At 48.1% G+C, this 19,873-nt stretch overlaps 1 protein-coding gene across 1 annotated transcript in view; it reads left to right on the forward strand.

Annotated features, from left to right (window-relative positions):
* IL1R1 (interleukin 1 receptor type 1) overlaps positions 1-19,873 on the forward strand; it is a 71,157-nt gene that overhangs the window by 30,355 nt on the left and 20,929 nt on the right. The window contains 4 exon segments of the mRNA XM_021680339.2: positions 16,959-17,099; positions 18,562-18,654; positions 18,915-19,026; positions 19,768-19,834. Coding sequence (XP_021536014.2) covers positions 18,967-19,026; positions 19,768-19,834 — 127 coding nt within the window. The 5' untranslated portion in view covers positions 16,959-17,099; positions 18,562-18,654; positions 18,915-18,966.

A 19,873-nucleotide genomic window follows, 5' to 3' on the forward strand; every position in this document is an offset into this window, starting at 1 on the left:
TGTTGGCTAATTGAATTTAAATTAAAAAAAATAAATAAATGGATAATGACAGAATATTAGGAATAAAATTATGCTAAAAGCATTGACACTTACATGAACTGGATAATTTCTTTGAAAGACACAAACTACCCATCTCACTCAAGAAGAAATAGATGACTTGAATAGCCTCCTATCTATTAAAGAAATTGAATTTGTAGTTGAAAATCTTCCCAGAAAGAAAATTCTGGGCCCAAATAACTTCCCTGGCAAATTCTACCAAACACTTAAGGAACAAATAATATCAATTCTGCCAGACTTTTCCAGAAAATTGAAGAGAAACACTTCCTGACTCATGAGTTCTCCCCAACTTTTTGAGGTTAGCATTACTCGGATATCAAAACCAGATAAGACATTACAAGAAAAAATAACTATAGACCAATATTTTTCATGAAGAAAGACATAAGAATTCTAAGCAAAATACTAGTAAATCCATTCCAATAGTATATAAAAAAGCTAATACATCATGGCCAAGAAGGCTTTATCCCAGGAATGCCAAGTTGGCTTAGCAATGGAAAGTTGATAAATGTAAGTTACTGTATTAATAAAACCAAAAAAGAAAAACCATGTAATGATCTCAACAGATGCAGAAAAAGCATTTGACAAAACCCAACTTCTATCCCTGATAAAAATTCTCAGAAAATTAGGAATAGAAGTGCACTTCCTCAACCAGATAAAGGGCATCTGTGAAAGACCTACAGATAACATCATAGACTGGAAGCTTTCCCCTAAGATTAGGAACAAGGCAAGAGGGGCGCCTGGGTGGCTCAGTTGGTTAAGCGACTGCCTTCGGCTCAGGTCATGATCCTGGAGTCCCGGGATCGAGTCCCGCATCGGGCTCCCTGCTCAGCGGGGGGTCTGCTTCTCCCTCTGACCCTCTTCCCTCTTGTGCTCTCATTCTCTCTCTCAGATAAATAAATAAAATCTTTAAAAAAAAAAAAGGAACAAGGCAAGAATGTTAACTTTCCTCACTTCTATTCAGCATGGTACTAAAGGATCTAGCTGGTGTAAAAAATCAAGAAAAGAAATAAAAGTCATCCAGATTGGAAGAGAAGAAGTAAAACTCTCTTTATGTGCAGGAAGCGTGGTGGTTTACATAGAAAATCCTATGAAATCAATAAAAAGCTACTAGAACTAATAAGCGAGTTTTGTGGATCACAAGATCAATATGCAGAAATTGGTTGTATTTCTATACACTAGTAATACGTAGTCAGGCATCGAAAATTAAAAGCCATTCCATTTACAATCAATAATATCATATCAATATTATTGACATCATTTTCTTATCAGTAATATGAAAAACCTTGGGATAAACTAGAAAGAAGATGTACAAGGTCAACATGTGAGGGGGTAGCGATGGAGGCGCTATTCTGCCCTTGAGCCCACCGTGTGCCTGCACTGTTCTTGTCTGTGGTCTCTGCTCCCTGCCCTGCCTGGCTTGGGTTTCTCTCTATACTATTTCAGTCTTTCCCAATTGCTGTCTTTTACTGGGGCCTCCAGGTACCTACTTCACTACTTCCACACAGAGAGCAGGGGAAGTGGAGAAAGTGTCCAGTACTTTCTAAGCATTGTGTTTTATTCTCGACTTCCTCTCCTTTTCCTGGGACAGCTTAGGGCTTTTCTCTGCATTCAAAATGCACTTATGTTTCTCACACTCTTAGGAAAGCCTGGACTCTGCGTGCCACCTACACCTCTTCTCCTTGGGCGCCTTCTCTGAGACTCTTTCTCTGTGTCATTATTTTGATGTCCAGATTGGGAAATCGCCAAGTTACTTGACAAGCACACAGTTAATATGTCAAAGCAATAGGGCAAAGCATTGTCAATGATTTTTTTTTCCCTTGGAGAATAACAAAAAGGAATGACAAAAATGTAGTGTGGTAAGATTTTACTAATGCTAACATAATTGTATTTTAAATCTTTGGTCTCTCTCTCTCTTTTTTTTAAAATTGAAAAGTAATAAATATCCTGTTGCTGATTTTATGATCTTGTGTTGCCTCTGCTAGAAATCATTGCGGGTGTAGCAAAAGTTTGGGGTGACACTTACCATAAAAAATTTCTCTGCACTCTCCTCCTTACCTGGTCGGTTGACTACTTCTGACATTCAGGGTTGTATATAAGTATTTTGGGACAGGGTATGGAAAGATCCACTCTTTCTTTAATACATGGTTCCTGTCCTTGAGGATCTTATGTTTATTTTCATTAGAAAAATAAAAATATAGACATGAAACAATTATGGCAGAGCATTATATTGAGGAATGTAAAGTAATTACAAAAAAACAAGCACATAAAATATGGAGAAAACATGTGCTCTGGTGTGATTTAGCTGAGCATTGAAAGATAGACTGAATGATGACATGGTTGATTGGAAGGAAAGAGGAAGGTGTGAAGAAGATTCTTGCTTAGGTATAGATTTAAAATGACCAGATTGTTTATTTTGGATGAAAACTAGCATGCCGGAGAAAGACCCTCTAGTCCAGAGGCCTTGAATTGTCTAGGCTCTAGAGTAGCAATGTCCAATAGAACACTCTGCAGTGATGGAAATGTTCTATGGCTGTGCATCCAATATGGTAGTCACTAGTGACGTGTGGCAATTGAGCTCCTGAAGTATAGCTAGTACAACTAAGGAACTGAATTCTTAATTTTATTTAATTTTAAATAATTTAAATAGTTTCATGTTTCTAGAGGTCCCATGTATTGGATAACACAGATCTAGAAGAATACAAGAGGGAGTCCTTGGACCCATCTCCTGAGAGCTACGCATAAGTCACACTCAGGGGACCTTCTGTGTCTCCTCTCCAAAGTTTGGTCTAGTCTGGATCCTAAATCTTTTATGCCATTTTTGGCGGAAATGGTATTATAGGCTTCTACTATTGTCACTCTCAGGAGGACTCGGAAGCCCAGCAGCACTGGCCTTCTATGAGAACAATACCAGCTATGTTCTAGACTGTAAGCCGAGCTCATTAGGTCTAACTATCCCAGAGTAGGAACAGCTTAACACCCACCACCCAGGCTCCTAATTCAGTTATTTTCCTATGAGGATGCAAGAGGCAAAGAAGGAATCAGTGGTATTATGGCCTCTTCTCTCAACCTTTGGACCCAATACAGAGAATTTTCCCAGCTCCCATCCTAAGGGCAGTCATGGGTAACAGTAATTGCTGTTGGACAATAGTCCACCTGCTGCTGAATTGTGGCCAAATTGTTTGTTGTGAGGCAAAACAGAAGAATGGAACGGGTGTTAACATAATCTTTGGACATTAAGAAAATGATTCAACAAATATGGCACTCTTGAGTCTGACCAGATTTTTCTTTTGCTTCTATTGTCAGAAGTAGTGGCCTGCTCTTTACTTTTCCAAGTACCTTTGTCTATAGAGGCTTACTTCTCCTGGGTTTCTCTATTTGTTGGAAAACCATTGAATAACAACACTAGAAACTAAATCATTCTTGCAGTTAGCACTTGCTGAAAAGTACAAGGTTATAGCTATTTCTTTTACTCAAAATAGCATATTTAAAGCTAAACCTGTTTGATTATCCCATAACTCTCATTTTCCCTTTATTTGCTGGTGAGATAGTCATAATCACAATCTTCAGGAAGTCTGTAACTGGGCAGTGGTCCGAGGTGATGCTGGAGGAAGGAGGCTAGGTGTCATTTTAATTCAAAGGGACCTTGCATGCTCAGCTGACTCTGTATGGTACAGGACAGGCCAACAGAGAGTTGTGACACATTCCTGAGTAGGGTCATCGCTTTGCTTACCTATTATTGTGTTACAAACTCAGTGACTTAAAGCAACAATGTACTATTTTGTTTTTCATGGTTCTGGGGTTGATGGGACTCAGCTGGGTGGTTCTCCTTTGGAGACTCTCCTGTGGATATAGTCAGATAGCGGCTTACCAGGGTTGGCTGGCTTAACATCCAGAATGGTGCTCTCCCACGGTGGGAGTTGGTTCTGGCTGTCAGCTGGGGCTGTGGACTGGAGTGCCTCCATGTGACCTCCATGTGGTTTAGAATTTCTAATAGTGTGGCAGTCTCAGGGTAGTAACACCTCTTACCTGACAGCTTTGGGCACCAAGAGTAAGTGTTTCAAGAAACCTAAGAAGAAGCTGAAAGGTTTTTGATGATCTGGCCTCCAAAGTCCCAAAAAATCCATTCTACCTCATTCTATTGGTTGAAATTGGTTGAATAAGGCAGCAAGACCAGCCCAGATTCAAGGGGAGGGAAATTAGACTTCACTTCTTGATTGGAGAAGCAAAGAAGTTGCAGCCATCTTTAATCTACTACAGTGATCATATTAAAAGGGAACCATTTAGAGAAAACACATCGACAGGGATATTTGGAAAGGATCGAAGAATTGAAAGCCTGCAACATGAATCTGGATTTTGGAAGGTGCTTGTGGAAAAGAGAAAGTGACAAACATAGAGAAAAGTTACCGGAAACTTGCAGAGAACCAAAGATGGTGGGACCGTGTAGAAATACCAGGGAAACGCTTTCCCTGGTATTTCTAAGCAATGACCCTACTCAGAAATGTGTCTTATATATGACTGAGGACAAAAGCTTCAATAGGCCCTTCTCAGATGATGTGGGAAGCTGGTCACAGCTGCCTTCTGGATGGTGATGGGTGGTTTGGTTATTGGTGCTTTGACTTTCATGTGTTGAACCAACGATCGAATCAGGATCTGGCATAAGAAAGAGGCCACCAGTCTGGTTCCATTAGGCACAGCTGTTCTTAGAAGCCTCTGAGTCTATGGGTCTCCGGAACTTGCTGTGCTGTTTCTGTGTTGTTAGCATGGAAAAAACCAGGTGCAAGAAGCCGCTTGCACTCAGCTGCTTTCGCTGAGCAAGATTAAAGCTACAATTAGGACAAGAAGTTGGCAGGGCTGCCGGCCTCATCCATCTTTTCGTCCTCCTCTTATAAAGGAAGTTAAGAAATAGTTTATTGCCCGAGGCAATTTTATGATATTCTCCACTTTCTCCTCCGCTCCCACCTTGAGGTCACAGGCAGCTTTCTGACTGGTCTTGCAAAAGCGGAGGCATTTGAATGGGAAGATGATCAGAGAAACTCACATCTAACTGCTTGGAGAAAGGGACAGTATTGAGCCAATTAAAACTGAGAAGTGGCAATAGTGGGAGGTACTAAGAGACACAGATTGAAAAAGTGGTTATTTGGAGGTCAGGAGGTGGAAAATGTGTGAAAGGAACGCAAAACAAGGCTGTAGAAGGAAGTCCATGTAGGACAGTGGTTTTTAAATCTCTCTCAGGGAACACTGTGGTTCTGTGAGCAGTTACTGGCAGTTCTATAAATAACAAAAAATAGGCGTAGCAAGAATCACAGAGGCCCCGTGTGCAAAGATGTAATTTTATTTTCCACAACGGAAGTCAACTTAGCCCATGGATCCTCATTTCCATCTCTAGCACTAGAAAAAAAAGTCTTGCCAGTTCAGAGTTGTTTAGTCTCCACGGGCTCGAGACTCCGTCTCCTCTATTCAGAATCCTTTTTCTTTCCCAACCCCTTTTGTCCTTCTGGACCGTAACTGAGGTTCTTTGGAGGTGGTGGAGGTGAAGGGCATGGACTGCTCACGGCTTTTCCTGGTGTCTGGGGAGGGTTTCTGTCCATAGGTCACCTTCTGGACTTAACGATCCCAGCTGGGATCACGCTTGCCCCGGTGTCTCCAGCTGCAAGGGCTGCTCTCAGTGTTGGCCTTTTTACCCCTTAGCAGCCTCTTTGGAGGCGCTGGGGACTCAGAACACTCTGAGAGTGTTGCGTCACCGTTTGTGAAACAGCCTGTCCTCAGGCCCCAGGCAGCTCTGAGGTCATAGCTGCCCCTTGGCACACACCGCTCAGGACACAGGGCTTTGCTATGATGGTCCTGATGGACCGTGACACCAGCTCGGAGTCTCAGAGAGGGGAAGGTAGTGAGGGACACACACTCTAGATTGTGTGCAGATGCAAGCGCTGGAACCAGATAAAATTAAAAAAAGAAAGAAAGAAAGAAAAGAAATTGTCGTCATACCAGGCCACAAGGCAGCATTAGGATTGATGAGTTATTGCTGCTGGTTTCTTTATCTGGGCCAGCGGAGGCCAGGGTTATCTCAATTCTTGGGTTTCTGACAGAGATATCAAGGGATGGGTTAGGGAAACCAGCACTTGCCCAGCCTGGAAGGGATATAGGAAGGGAGTGTGTGAGTTCTATTAGGAAGGAAGGCATTATCATCTACTCAATGTCTCCTCAGAGGAAGATGGCTCATTAGGTCCTCAAAACAAGTCAGGGTTGGGTCACTTGCCGGAGGCGCAGAGTGGAAAGGGAAAACCTGCTTCCAAGCCCCTGGCTGTTGGGCTTAGAGCCCAAGCCAGCACTACTGGTACCCCAGCGTCCTTCCCTCCGCCACCAAGGTCCACGCAGGACCCTGGCCATTCACTGCATTCCTCTGAGTACTGGTTCTCATGTGCAAAACCAATGGATGGGAGTAAGTGGGTTTTAAGCTGAAAAGAATACCCGGTCTGGCCAAGAAGTCTGTTATCAAGACTGAACCACCTGTAAGCTGCTTTTTCATCTGGGCACATAACAATAACAAATAGCAGGTGACTCCTGTGTTGTATCAACCCCGTGCCTGGCGCTGGTTTACAGTATTAATTTGTGTCATCTCCCCATGAGATGGGTGCTGCGACGATCCTTTTTCACAGAAGAAACGGACGTCCCAAGAAGTCAGTGAGTCCTGCAAGTTCACAAAGCCAGGGCGAGAGAGCCAGGGCCAGGCCGCAGGCTCCAGTGGCTGACCCACACTGTCTTGTCTCTTTGGCTGGAAAGTGTGGGGCCTGAAAGCCCAGTGGCGGCTCGCGAGCTCCATTCGCCCAACTCATGCCCAGGGGCCCCGCTGTTGGATGGTAGCCAGGTTGCGATGTCCCGGTGAGTCGTCCCAAGTCACTTCGGGTGGGACCACTGTCGCTGCCCCTCCGTGGTGCGGGGACCCCGGGCCCGCGGGCATACGCGGGGCAGGGCGGCGTCGCCAGCTCCTCGGCTCCTCCGGGTAGGCGCGGGGCACCCGGCCAGCTCGCTCCCTCCCGGGCCCAGCCAGCCCCGGCGTCTCCGCCCGCCCCCGTCCGTCCCCGCCCGCGGCGCCCGAGCGGGAGCCCGAGCCCGAGCCGCGGCGCAGCAGGAGCCGCGCCCCGCAGTTCCCCGGCGCGAGGGCGGTGCGGTTCCTGCTCGTGCCCGCGCCCGGACCCCGGAGCCGACCCGGAGCGCGCGGCGGCGGCAACCGGGAGGGGCGGGAGCGCGCTCGGCCGGCGCCCCCAGGAGCCCGGGCATGTGACCGCCGCGCGCCCGCGCCCCGGAGCCCCGGAACCCCTCGCCCGGCTCCCGGGGCGCTCGCCCTGCCGCGCTGGGCCCGGGGCCGTCCCGGGCTCGCTCAGGTAGGAGGAAAGTGCAGTGTGCGGGGCTGGCGGGGCAGGCGGGCGGGGACGGGGGTACCCGCCATGGTTTTGACACCTTTCCCCTCGGCACCGACCGTGCACTCTTGCTTGTCAGTTTGTTGTGGAAGAAGGTGATGGCGGTGAAATCTGTGGGGTTTTGTTTGTTTCTATTCCTGTGTGAAGCCGGAATAAGGGTTGTTCAAATCCCTTTGGGGGCGAATTTGCGATGGTCCTGGAGGGTTGTTCCAGGGTGTGTGTGTGTGTGTGTGTGTAAGTAAATTGCTTCCAGGCATTTGACTCCGGCCAAGTTCAGCTGCTTCGGGAGTGTCCCTCTCCGGGGTTTGGGCTCAGAGGGGTCATTCTGGTCAATAAGATAAGGGACAAACGGTCTACACAGTGGGGGAGGGTAACTTGTGCCGCCCCCCACCCCGGAAGGGCTGATGCTGAGTGCAGCTACAAACAGACATGCGGAAGACACTCATTCACAGCAGGCAGGGCCAGTACCTCACAGTTTCTAAGGCCCTTTACATTTCTCTTTCATCCCCCCAGCAGTCCTGCGAGAGACAGGCTATTATCCCTTTCCTTCCACAGCAGAGTGAAGCAGAGGCTTAGACTGGCACCCAGAAGGAGAGTGAGCCCTCTGGACTCCAAACCTATGCCTTCTGCTTTACCGGTCGATGGCTCCCAGGGTCAGTGCCTACCAGGGCTTTATCCTCTGTGCTGCTGAGGGTGCCCAGATTCCTGCCAGAAACTTTGCCTCTTTGAATAGGGTGTGGGCACCCTGGCTGCCCACAGGCTGTCCCCAGTGATTCCCGCTGGCAGGAGATGCTCCTCAGATGGGCACGTCCTAGGGGTTTTAGCTCCACAGCCTAGGAACCGAGTAAGGGAAGTCTCGGCCACGGATGCCGTGGAGAAAAGGGGAGCTGAGATCCGTTCATCATTGGAAGGTGCTGTCTGGGTTACCCTGGCTTGGTATCAAGCTTCTGGAAGGTGAATGTATCAAATGGAACTCAATGAATATTGGTGAACTGAGGGGAGCCGGGGGATGCAGCAGGGTGAGGGGTGGGGGGGGCGGGGGGGGCGGGTAGTGCTGGGGAAGTTTGCTGCCCCTTTCCCCACCCAGTTTATGTGCAGTTGTGGGCATCTTTTTCTCTCTTGACTGCTTTTAATTTCTCATTTAATATCCTATTTAATATTTCATTTAATATTCTGTATTCATATCCTGTATTATGTTTTGTGCTAGACAAAAACGTGGGGTCTTTGGGATGGGATTTGATGAGTGAAGGGATGTGGAACACCTTATTTTCGGTCTTATTTGGCTAGCTGCCACTGTACTGCGTGTGGAGCCTCACTTGCAGCTGTCCACCCTTGGGTAGCCTCCATGTGGTTCCAGAAAGAACGTTTGACCTGAATTCTCATATGATCTTTGCATGGCCGAACTACAGCCTCCTTTTTTAATAGGCTTTGCTCAGCCCTGTGTGGCGTAATGTGGCAAGGACTTTCTTTATGGCTTTCTAAAAAAAAATAGCATCTTTTGAGTAAATCTTTCACTGTTGGCGAAACACTGTTTAAAATTAGATCCACTTATTTATTTAACAAATGTTTATTTAATATCTACTATTCCAAGTACTGAGGATAGAGCAGTGAACAGGATAGATGCAAATCCCTGCCCTCTAATGGACATGAATCCTCTTGGTGAAGTCCCGGGACAACTGCAGTCTCTCTGCATAAGGAGGTTCTTTGAACTTTGCCTCTTTGAATAGGGTGTGGACACCCTGGCTGCCCACAGGTAGGACACCATTCAGTGTCTCCAGTGGAGAGGGCAGAAAGGTAATGGACACAGATATGTCTCCTGGGTTCCTAAGGATTGGCAGGGGTGCTGAGATATACTCTAGGGCTCGGCTGTGCCCTCGGATCAGGGAAGATGGAAAACTCGTGGTTGGGAGGCATCAGTGGGAAATGGGCGTCCACCTGGAAGCAGGTAGAGATGTTGTCAACAGAGCTTCTCATTAGTCCATGTGGCAAAGCTGGACAATTGCAGTGAAACTACCATAACACGGGGGTAGGCAGGTACAGAGATTCTGCTGCATGATGGACCCACTGTGAATTTGCCAGTTGAAGGAGGCAGGCCTCAGGAGGCACTGGGACTCACTGGCCGTGGTCTAGCCCCACGAAGTTTCCTATCTACTGCTGTGCACAGGAACTGGGTTTGTGTTTTCCTTTCTTTGAGGTTTCCAGGTGATCAGGTGGTCTTGCAGCCTCTGTTCCGTCAGCAGCTTTGTGCCTCACTCCCTGCACCCTTGCCCTTGCCTGTTGTGACCCCAGGAAATGTGCTGCAGCCTCCAAGCCATGCTCAGCACTTGGGAGCATGTGGAGGAGCCCTGGCCCCAAAGTGATCTCACCAAGTGTTGAAAGGGCCTGGGGTTTCCGAAGGTCCCTGGTCACCTGCATACCTGGTTTTTTTTTTTTTTATTTAATTTAATTTTATTATGTTATGTTAGTCACCATACAGTACATCAACCTGCATACTTTTGAACTCTGTGCTGTCTCTTCTCATACACGTGGCTGAGTAGCAGAGGCTTTTTTTTTTTCCATTCCTACCTGTTCCAGAAAGGATTTATAAGGTGCCATAGATTAAAAATCAGATGAAAGAAAACCAAGAGTGGAGATGAAGTGGCCCCTGCAATGAGTCTAGAAATGCGTCAAACGTAAACCTTCATGAACTATATATTTGCAGAGTTGCCAATTGGGGCTGCAAATAGGGAAGTAAGCTGGTGCCCCAGCCTTGCCTATTCCTTAGCATTGCCTGAGGAGCTCTGATGAGAATGGCAGGACTTGACCACAGAGCAAACAAACTAGCCTCTCTAAGGGTGCGCCCAGGCACTGGTATTTTTAAAGCCCCCAGGTGGTTCTAGCGTGGAGCTGATGTTGACAACACCGATGTACTTTCCTGGCGGCAGTGGGAGAGGGGGAACCTGGTGGGGCACGGCTGTCTGTGTCTTCAAGATGTAAAGGAAGTGCTCAGGAGAAATAAAAGAATTCCTGGGACGGAGAAGAGTGGGACCTTTCCCCTGCAGGTCCCCGTTTAGGAGGTGCCAAGAGCAATTTTAGGCTGTCTCTTGAAATGATTCCCCATTGCCAGTGCAGTTGGGTAACCGAGTTTCAGCTGGACTTAGGGTGCTAGTAGGAAATGGGGGAGGTGGTCTGTGCACCCCGAGTTCTGCATGTGTGGCCTCCCAAACCAGAGAATGTAGGGACCCCGGCAGATACAGCCAATGACTCCTGACCCTGAGTTCAATCAAGAGTTACATGCTGTCACTTCGATCAGTGCTTCTCAGCTCATTCAGAATCCGCTACCCCCTTTAATGCAAATATTTGCAATTCTGAAACGATATAAGAAAACTTACCCGCAACTGAATTTCCAACTAATCAGTATAATAGCTAGATGTAAAGAATCACTGTGTGGATGGATGCATGGGCAGAGCCAAACTAGAACCCAGTGAAACCACTAAGTGCGTTATGGATACTGGACTATAGGGTCGTAGGGGATGGCTCCAAGTGTGGTCCAGAATGTCTCTGTTCTGGACAGAGTGACTTTTGCTCAGGGTCTAAGGTCTAAATGGTAGTCAAAGCCAGTCCTCTCTGTTTTCACAGTAATCGCATTCCTGGAAAATTCAGTATGTCTGAAAAGTGTGCCAACAATATATATTCTGTATAAGTGTAGGATGGAGTTAGGCACTAGGCTCCCCAAATGATAAATGACGTGCACGGCTTGGAGGTCATGCAGGACAAGAGACAGTCTTTACCTTGCGGAACTGCCCTGTGTTGTTCTGGAAGTAACTCTACTACTCAGTGCTTCGTTGTGATCACCCAAAGTGTCCCCTTCTCCATACTTTCAAAAGTGCTCCTTTAGCAGCTCCTTCCAGCCCCTTTGAGAACCAGGGGTTTCCCCTCATCACTTGGTAGTAAGTGATTAAAGCCCTAATGCCACTGTGAGCCCTGACATAACAGGGCGCGGATGGGGTGAAAGCCAGCCATCCGGAGTGCACTCCTGTTGACTGTTACACGGGGTCATATTGGTGGTGACAGAAATCAGAACAGTGGGGCCGTGTGCCGTGAAGGGTGGCTAGTAAGGGACACAAAGGAACTTTAGGGGAGGATAGAAATGGTCTGTATCTTGATGGGGTATTCCTGGGGTATGCGGTTGTCACAGTTAACGGAATTATACACTTAAGACTTACTGTGTGTTTCACTGTATACAGTAAAAAAACCCAGAGGAGTGAAGACAAAGAAAAATTCGTACAGAGAATGTCTAGTCTGCCGTGAGTGCCCATAACTCTCACTTTGAAACAGAACTGTTGTCACTGGACTGGTGGGCAGTGCTTGGGGACAAGCCCTGGGAGGCAGGACTCAGTATGGAGGCTGTGGCAAGCAGAACTGGAGCCGTGCCGGAGGGCTGACAGGGTCAGGCAGATCATTTGAGAGGGGACAAGGGATGGGAGAGCAGGGCCTTTCCCATCACCGGGTCTGGTTGCTGTGATCCAGGAGCCCTAGCAGATTCGTTGTGGAGAAGTTAAAATTCAATCCAACCATCAAGAGGCTTGGGTCTGGCCCATTCCTGTCTGTGGCCCTCTGGTGATGGTAATCCTGTCCCTCTGTGCCTTATTTTTCCCTTTGCTGTTAAAACCCACGTGAAGCCACCAATCTGGTGGCTTTGTGCCTTGTCATAGCTGAACAACTTAGACTGCCTAGCAACACCTAAAACCTCTGTGGCTATTTTTACTTTATCTCCATATCCCTGTGCACGATAGCCTTTGATGATTAGAAAACCTTCCTTGCCTCATTTGTGTGAGTAAATAAGCCAGATGAATCTGCTGTGAGCCAGGCTTTTGGATCGTCTGATAAGAAGATTGCCAAAATTTCAGTGTTTCTCAGGCCTTCTGAGATGATGAGTGTTTCTGTTGCCTCCGTCACGGGAGAGGTTTTGTTTGTTCATAGTTCTGTATAACTTTTTCTCTGGGGGAAAATCAGGGATAGCCATGCTGAACGAACACACGGTGGGGTTTTAGGATGTCTGTGTGTGGTGGGGTATGTGTCACTCTTCTCTGCAGAAGGGAAGTAGTCATATGATACCGTGGTGACCCCCAGACTCCTTTGTGTCCGCATCCTGGTTCTCCTCTCATGTCTCGCGTGTGGAGCCATCCTGGGGGGCCTGTCTGGCCCCATGGGTGTGACGTTGTGTGGCCCCCATGGTTCCATTTCCCATGACCGGGACCGGGTAGAGATGATTGTTGTCTACGTAGGGCAGTGCCTCCCAGATTTTACCACCAAAGGACTCCTCTTGGGAAATGAAAAGTAAACGCTCAGGCTAGCACTCCAAAGTGGCTCACCGTAAGGGCTAGTTCTTTGATGACTCATGTTTTACCTCTGGGAGATTTTTCTTTCCATTTCATAATATAGCTGTGTTTTCTCTAATATAAAAATGACTCTGCCCAGAAAATCCTTGAGTCAAATCAGCACCCCAGGAAGTTCGACTCCGAGTTCCCTGGCTGTCTACAGCTTCCCCTTGGGGATTTGCAGATTCTAGATTAAGAAACGGGGACTTGTGTAAGACCAGAATGCTAAAGAATTTTCCACAATCACGTGGTTCTATGGCTTTATGAGTAAGTTCCTTTACTCCTTGTCTTGAAAACTGACATTTTTGGTCTTAACAATACTGGAGACTGTTTAATTGCCATTTGAGTCCTTATAACAGATGAAGATCATAATTACAGGCTTGATTTTAATACCATGCCCTGCTCCCCATAGGCGTTCACGATGGTTCACGTGGAGGTGTGACAATTCAGAAAAAGCTGAAGAACTTGCTTTCATCTTTGCTTCTTTCAGGGAACAGTCCCTTCTCAGTTTTACTCAATGTTGAATAATGCGTGGGATGAGAAGTCGTATTAAACAATGCTGTGTATGTATTTGTGAGGCACTCAGTGTGAAGAGTGAGCGGGTAGGAGGTGGAAATGTGACAACTACCAGTAGGATTTCCGTTTAAATTTCAGACGTGGGGCCCTTCAGGTCCCTGGAAGGAGGAGGAGGCTTCTGCGGTTGTCTTCCCTCTCTTCTTGGGTTTCTACCGAGGTGTGGCTCCTGCAGAATTTCCCTTGGAGCCAGGCGAGAGGGGTCTCATCCAGGCACTGTACTTCAGAGGGTCCTGCGCTGCTTCGCAGCCAGCCGCAGGCCTCAGCATGGTCAGGAGTCTGTGGGGCTAAAAGGCTGTGCCTCCTTGGAACGCGCCCACCAGCAGGGCCATAATCCAGGGACCCGGGACCCTGGAAATTCCTTGTTCCAAGAGCCTGGGCAGAGCTTATATATAGGTTTCTTTCTTAGGTCATTCCCCTATGGACTCCACAGCCACTGCGCCTCTCTGATCTGCTCAGTGGCCCGGGCTGTACGGGCGGGGGGAGGGTAGACTTGGATGTGTGGATTGGGATGTCTACCTGTACGCTTGCTCAGGGCCCCTCATGATACGTGACCGAGCTGGGGGGCCATCCAGGGAGTCCAGCTGGGAGGTTGACATGGACAGGAAGAGCATGAGCCCCATGAGGGGCTGCTCCATGCAGATGCTGTGTGGGACAGTCCATGCTCCCAGAGCCACGTGCCTACTGATCCCCTCCCCAGAAGTGGATCCACACAGTGCCCGTGTCTTCATGAGGTCCGGGGAGTGTCTGATGCCTGCCACCTCTGTCCTGCGCCTGGCTTCTGGCCTGGCAGGCAAGACACACGATGTGGGGGAATTCCTCAGGAATAAGAAGGAAATTCCTCAAGGTTGTGGGAAATTCTTCAAGAATAAGAAGGCGTTAATAGATGCACCATGACTACAACGTGGGAATGACGGCTCCTTCCCTCTGCACCGGGGCCCTGGGCCTTGGGGAAGCCTCTTGGGTTCTGGTGACTGTCCCTCCGTCCCTCAGCTGTCACTTTTCCTGTGTCTGCACGGGGTACGGAGTTCCTTGCAGCCAGACAGGACAGCTCTAGGAGATGAAGCAGGGCTTCTGCTGGGGGGCCTGCACGTCCATCGTTAATTCTTATACTCCGTCTGTGCTTCTGTAGTTGAGCTCCTGCTGAAGTTGGTCGTGCTAGGTCTAGTAGGACATTGCTGTATGCCTCACGGTCACGTTGCCACTTTCTCTTTAATAAACAAGAGGCTTCGCATGTATCCATCGTGTGCCACAGAGCCATGGTGTGTACTGGTTTCCAGATATGTTGTAATTACCAAAAAGCAAGGGGAACTGTACTTGGAAAGTTCACAATGGCTCGCTTTTTCATGTGACTGTCATAGAAAGCTCTGCTTCCTGTTTTCCCACCCCGGTGCACTGCAGCGACCGGGCTAGACTGCTAGGGGCAGGGGGCGTGACCAGCCGAGTCGCCCGTCATTCTGGGTCCGGTGGGGCCTCAGTAGCTCAGAGCCCCTGGGCCACTGCCCCCCAGCTGGAATCCACTCTGGAAGGGATGGTAGGCAGGGCGGGAAATTTCATATGTAATACAGACATCACTGCATGTAAGGGTAGGAAAGGAGCGGTGTGTTAATTTTGGGGAGCATTAATCCTTCCCCCTTCCTTCATCCTTTTATTTTAGGTGGAGGGAAATTCATCTGAACAATAACACAGTGGAGTAAATCTGCGACGTTTTTTATTGTCAATACTTTCTAAAAATATTTTGAATTTTACTCGTAAACTGATTTCAAAAGTCACAGCAGGTTTTTGCTCAGTTTCCTCTGGACAAGGGAGGTTGACTTAGCCAGTATCCCTCCTGGCGGGAATCATGTCCAGTGTCTGGTCCTGCTCCTTCTGCTCTCCCTCAGCATCCTCCCTGGCATCCTGGCTGTGCAGCCTTTGTGTAACCCAGGAAGTAGTAATCTTCCTTTTCCAGTGCCATTCCCAGCCCCATAATGGTTCCCCTCGCATTTCTCTTCTCTGACTCACACTCAGTACCCGTATTCCATCCTTTCTCCCCCTTGATTCGAGGCCAGGTTTTTGTCCCTGTGTAGGGGTATGGGAGAGGGAGATGATCTTCTCTGTACCTTTCTCTCCTGGCCCAGTTAGGGAAGGCCAGCCCCCAGGGGAGCTGTGGGTGCCAGAGCCAGAGGTCTGAGGCACCAGGTGCCCTGGGCCAGGGAGAACCTATGTGACTTGATGCTCCTGGCTGTGGAGGAAGGGGGTGTCTACAGGGGCCCCCGGGATAGGCCTCAGATCAGAATCGGCTCAGAGCTGGTGGGAAGTCATAGAAGAAGAAGGCTGACCGGAAAGGGTAGAACCAAGTGACAGGCCTGGGGAGCACCGTGGAGGCGCCACAGAGGGAGAATGGCAGAATGCTTTCAGATGGGCAAGGAGAAGAAGCTGTGAACCAAGTAGCAGAGGATGGGAAGAAGAGACAGTGAAGATAAAAGTTCTTTTAAAAACTTTCTGGGGCAAAGAGGAAGAGGGAAAGTGAAGTGGTTTGGGGGACTTGGGAAGTCAACTCTGCAAAAGGTTTCCTGGACTTTCCAAATAAATTCATTCCTCTTGCCCATCCTTCTCCCCCTCCCCACCTTATTCATTTCTCTGACACTCTCCCTGCAAGTTCCCCCACCCCAAGCTGTGCTCATTTCTGGGCCACACTGATGGAGGTGGGGAGGGTGTTGTGCTTCGGACAGGGGACAGGAAGACCAGGGAGTCTTTGATTTTGTGTTACGATTCATGTGGATAAGCCTCTGTGCCTCTGATCCCTTAATGTTAGGCTGTGTACCTTCGCATAAATCTGACATGAATGATCAGATGCTAGTTAGTCCATTTAATCTAAGCAGAGTGTTTGGTGTTGCATTAGTCAAGCTATTTTATGGATCGGGCATTAAAAGGCCTTATGCTTCAGCCTTACCAGCATTGCAAAGGCCTCAGGAAATGAATCAGACCTGAAACAAATACCAGACTCCGAAATATCAAAAGTAAACTGTAAAAACCAGGGAATGGATGGTGGGATGTCTATAGGACATAACAAGTAGGACACATCACAGCTCAGCTTTTTGGAAGTTCTTTCAGATTCTGGAATTTGGAATGCAGGTGTATTGATATGCTTGATAGAAGGAAGCCTGAGGACTCACAGTGTGCCTGTTCTTATAAAGGGCCTGTTCATTTTTTTTCCTGGCATCTGGTTCTTTCTCTGAGCTCTGTTGCCTAAGGGCATATAGTGGCGAGATGCTGTAGGTGGTTCCACCTTTCTGCCTCCCTGGGCCCAGCGAAGTGCCAGGTTATATGTGTTTATTCCCAAAGAGATGGTGGTTGTCAACCTCTTGGTATTCCTGACCCCCTGTGATTCAATTTTCTGAAACAGTTGTCTCAGAGGACTGTGGAACATAGTGCTCTTTAAACATGTGACTCATTTTTATCAGCTTTTGTTGGTTGTTTCTGGACACCTCTTGAGGTCTGGGCAGCAGTCGGTAACTGGAAGCTTCTTCATTGAAGCTCACGCTGGCGTGCGTGCTTCCTTCCCCAGGTACACTCGCCCCTCAAGGATGCTGACTCGGTCCTGAGAAGCAGGAGCACTTCACACAAGAAAGGGCCATCTCCAAGGGAACAGGGCTGCTTCCATCGGCCCTTTCTCACAGACGGCTGGAGTCTCCAACCTCAGCTTCAGGTGATCCTGGCGTCTCTCTCACTGCGTACAGAACGTTCTGTTTGTCCGTACACTTTCCTCTGGGACAGCTCCATGGTTTTATCTGATTTCTGAAGGGCTCGGTGACCCCACTGAGGGCCACTGCTCCCCACTTTCCCAGGGTCACTTACCAATCACTGCGGCTATGACCAGTGTGCGGATGGCTCCCCAGTGCAGTGTGTGCTGTCCAGTTCCAGCACATTCCAGGCCCTATGTCCAAGTCACTCAGCTTTCAGCTGACACATCGGATTCTCCATTTCTGTTGGAGGCAACACTGCTAGCTAGCCCCCAGCAGACCCAGGCCCAGTGGTGCTGTGAGTGATATCCTTGGGGCATCTCCTCGGGCTCTGGAGTGTGGGTTCTGGAACCTGTCCCCTTACCTGGCCTGGCCCTCGCTGGTACCCGGTCTGCGTGAATCGAGGCTGCTGCATCCCAGACCCCCCCTCTCAGCCCTCCTCTTGCTGGCCTCTGAGCGAGTCTGTCTGTTCCTCACTGCTGGCTGGCTCACGGCCACATCCTCTCTCATCTGGACACCCTTTCACTGCAGCCTGCTCTCCCTGCCTACCCTCTTGTCTCCGGTTTATATTCCACACGGGTGCCAAGATTTCCACAAAATCTGATTGTACACCAGCCTGTGGCTTAACACCTTTAAGTGATTCTCTTTTTTGCCATCTACAAATTGTAGTCCCAACTCCACAGCTGGGCTCTGTGTTCTGGGCATTGTCAGCTTCCCCAGCTTTGCTTCTTGGCTTCCCACCTTTGGTTGATGCTCCAGAACTGGTTGGGACTGGTCTCCTCCAAGTGCTCCCCACCACCTCATGAGGTTCAGGTAACCCCTCCTCCAGGCTAAGTTAGGGCCCTGGGCATTCCTCTCCCCATAGACACCCCCGCATCATCGGATAGCTCTGTGGACCTGCCCGCTTTCCCCACTGGCTGATGAGCTGCTTGAGCCAGACCCTGGGTCATTATTCCTGTTTGTTCCCAGGGCCACGTGTAGTTATTTACTACGGCATGTAGTAAATATCCAGTATACAATTGTTGAATTCGGCAGTGAACGAATAAAGAAATGAATGGATATCTGGAAACATTTCACCAAAGCTTGTACTTGTCATCAGCATGGGGGTGATTATAACAGCTAACATTTGAGGGTGACTATTTGCCAGATGGTTCTACACCCCTCACACCTGACAACTCATTTCACCCTCAACAGTTGTCAATGATAAATACTGCTCGCGTCATCCCCATCTGACGAGATGGGGAACTGAAGCACGGAGGCTGGGCTTTGATTCAGTGCGCCATTGACGGGAGGGTGTGGGACTCATCCGTGATCACATGGGGCTTATGCCTAAATTGTGGCCATCTTGAAGGGTGGTTTCTTGATTTCATTATTTTATTTCATTAATTATTATTATTATTATTATATTTTTTTTGTCTCTGGGACTAGCACTCTGCCTGACATACAGCAGAACACAGATGCTGTTGAGAGACTTCCTCACTTGGCCACCCTTTCAACTATTGGCAGTGCAAGTCTAGTCAGGTTTGGCATCATCCTTGGAATTTCTTTGTTGTTTGGGGGGTGCCTAGTGGGGTTTGTGTTAATTTTTGTCCGGAGCATGGTTAGTTTAGTCTCGGGTGCATCTTCACCTCCCTTCCACTGTCCTTCCTTGGACATATGACCCTTAACCACATCTCATGGCCAGGAGCAGACCCCCTTGCCCTAAGGTTCTGGGGACTTATATGGATTCAGAAGGTCCCTGTTGAGAGGAAGGGGCCATTCTCTCCCCTGCTTTTTTTCAGAGCAGTTCTGGGGCAGGCGAAGCAAAACCTGGACCCAGGGGGCTTGGCTTCCATGTTTTATAGACTATCAGAGTGGCAATGGCTCAGTGATCGTCTGACTCCTTGCCCACGGGTATGTATGAGGGCACTGAGGCCTTGGGAGGCGTTGTGTCCAACATCACACTGCCCTGTGGTGGCAGGCCATTTGCCTTGGACTTGTAATGAATCAGCATTTCCCCACAATTAATTCAGAATTACATCTTGAGATATAATCTGTATAAAACTCACTCTGGCACCTTCCTTTTCTTCTCCCATGCTTAGTAATCAGACAAGTCAGACCTTGTAATTGCATGAACTAACAGCTAGCCCTGTTCACTTATTTTCCTGGTGTCTTTATATTGTTTTAGATAAACTAACACAGAGCAGTTGATTGGCCTGGAACCAGCCATTGGGAAATAATTTAATCCTTTATTTTCTGCCTCTCTATCATGGAGCCTTAAAACACACACCCACACAGTTACAGAAAGAGCTAATAAGCCAGGCTGCTAGACTTCTTATTTTAATAATCAAAATATAGTTTAAAAGTAAATATGATAATAATGCAATTAATCTGGGCGAACTTGGGAGAAGGCCAATTTACGTGAATAAAATGTCAGAATTACAGGATATTTAAGGAATGCAGTCTTAACTGTTGTGAGGTAGGTTCCCAATTCTGACCAGAAGCATGATCACATTGATGTGGGGACACTAACCCATCATTGTGACTTGGGGATGAGGGTGGAGGCAGGTGGGAGTTAGTATATATGGTTTTAGAGATTTTTCTGGAACAGTAACATTTTTATTTTTGTTTCACGTCCATTCCTCTCTTTTCCAGGAGAATATGAAAGTGTTACTCAGGCTTGTTTGTTTCATAGCTGTACTGATTTCTTCTCTGGAAGCCGGTAAGTTAAGCATTTCTTCGTGTTCTTGTCTGCTGAGAA

The sequence above is a fragment of the Neomonachus schauinslandi genome, chromosome 10, assembly GCF_002201575.2.
Source record: "Neomonachus schauinslandi chromosome 10, ASM220157v2, whole genome shotgun sequence".
NCBI classification, from domain to species: domain Eukaryota; kingdom Metazoa; phylum Chordata; class Mammalia; order Carnivora; family Phocidae; genus Neomonachus; species Neomonachus schauinslandi.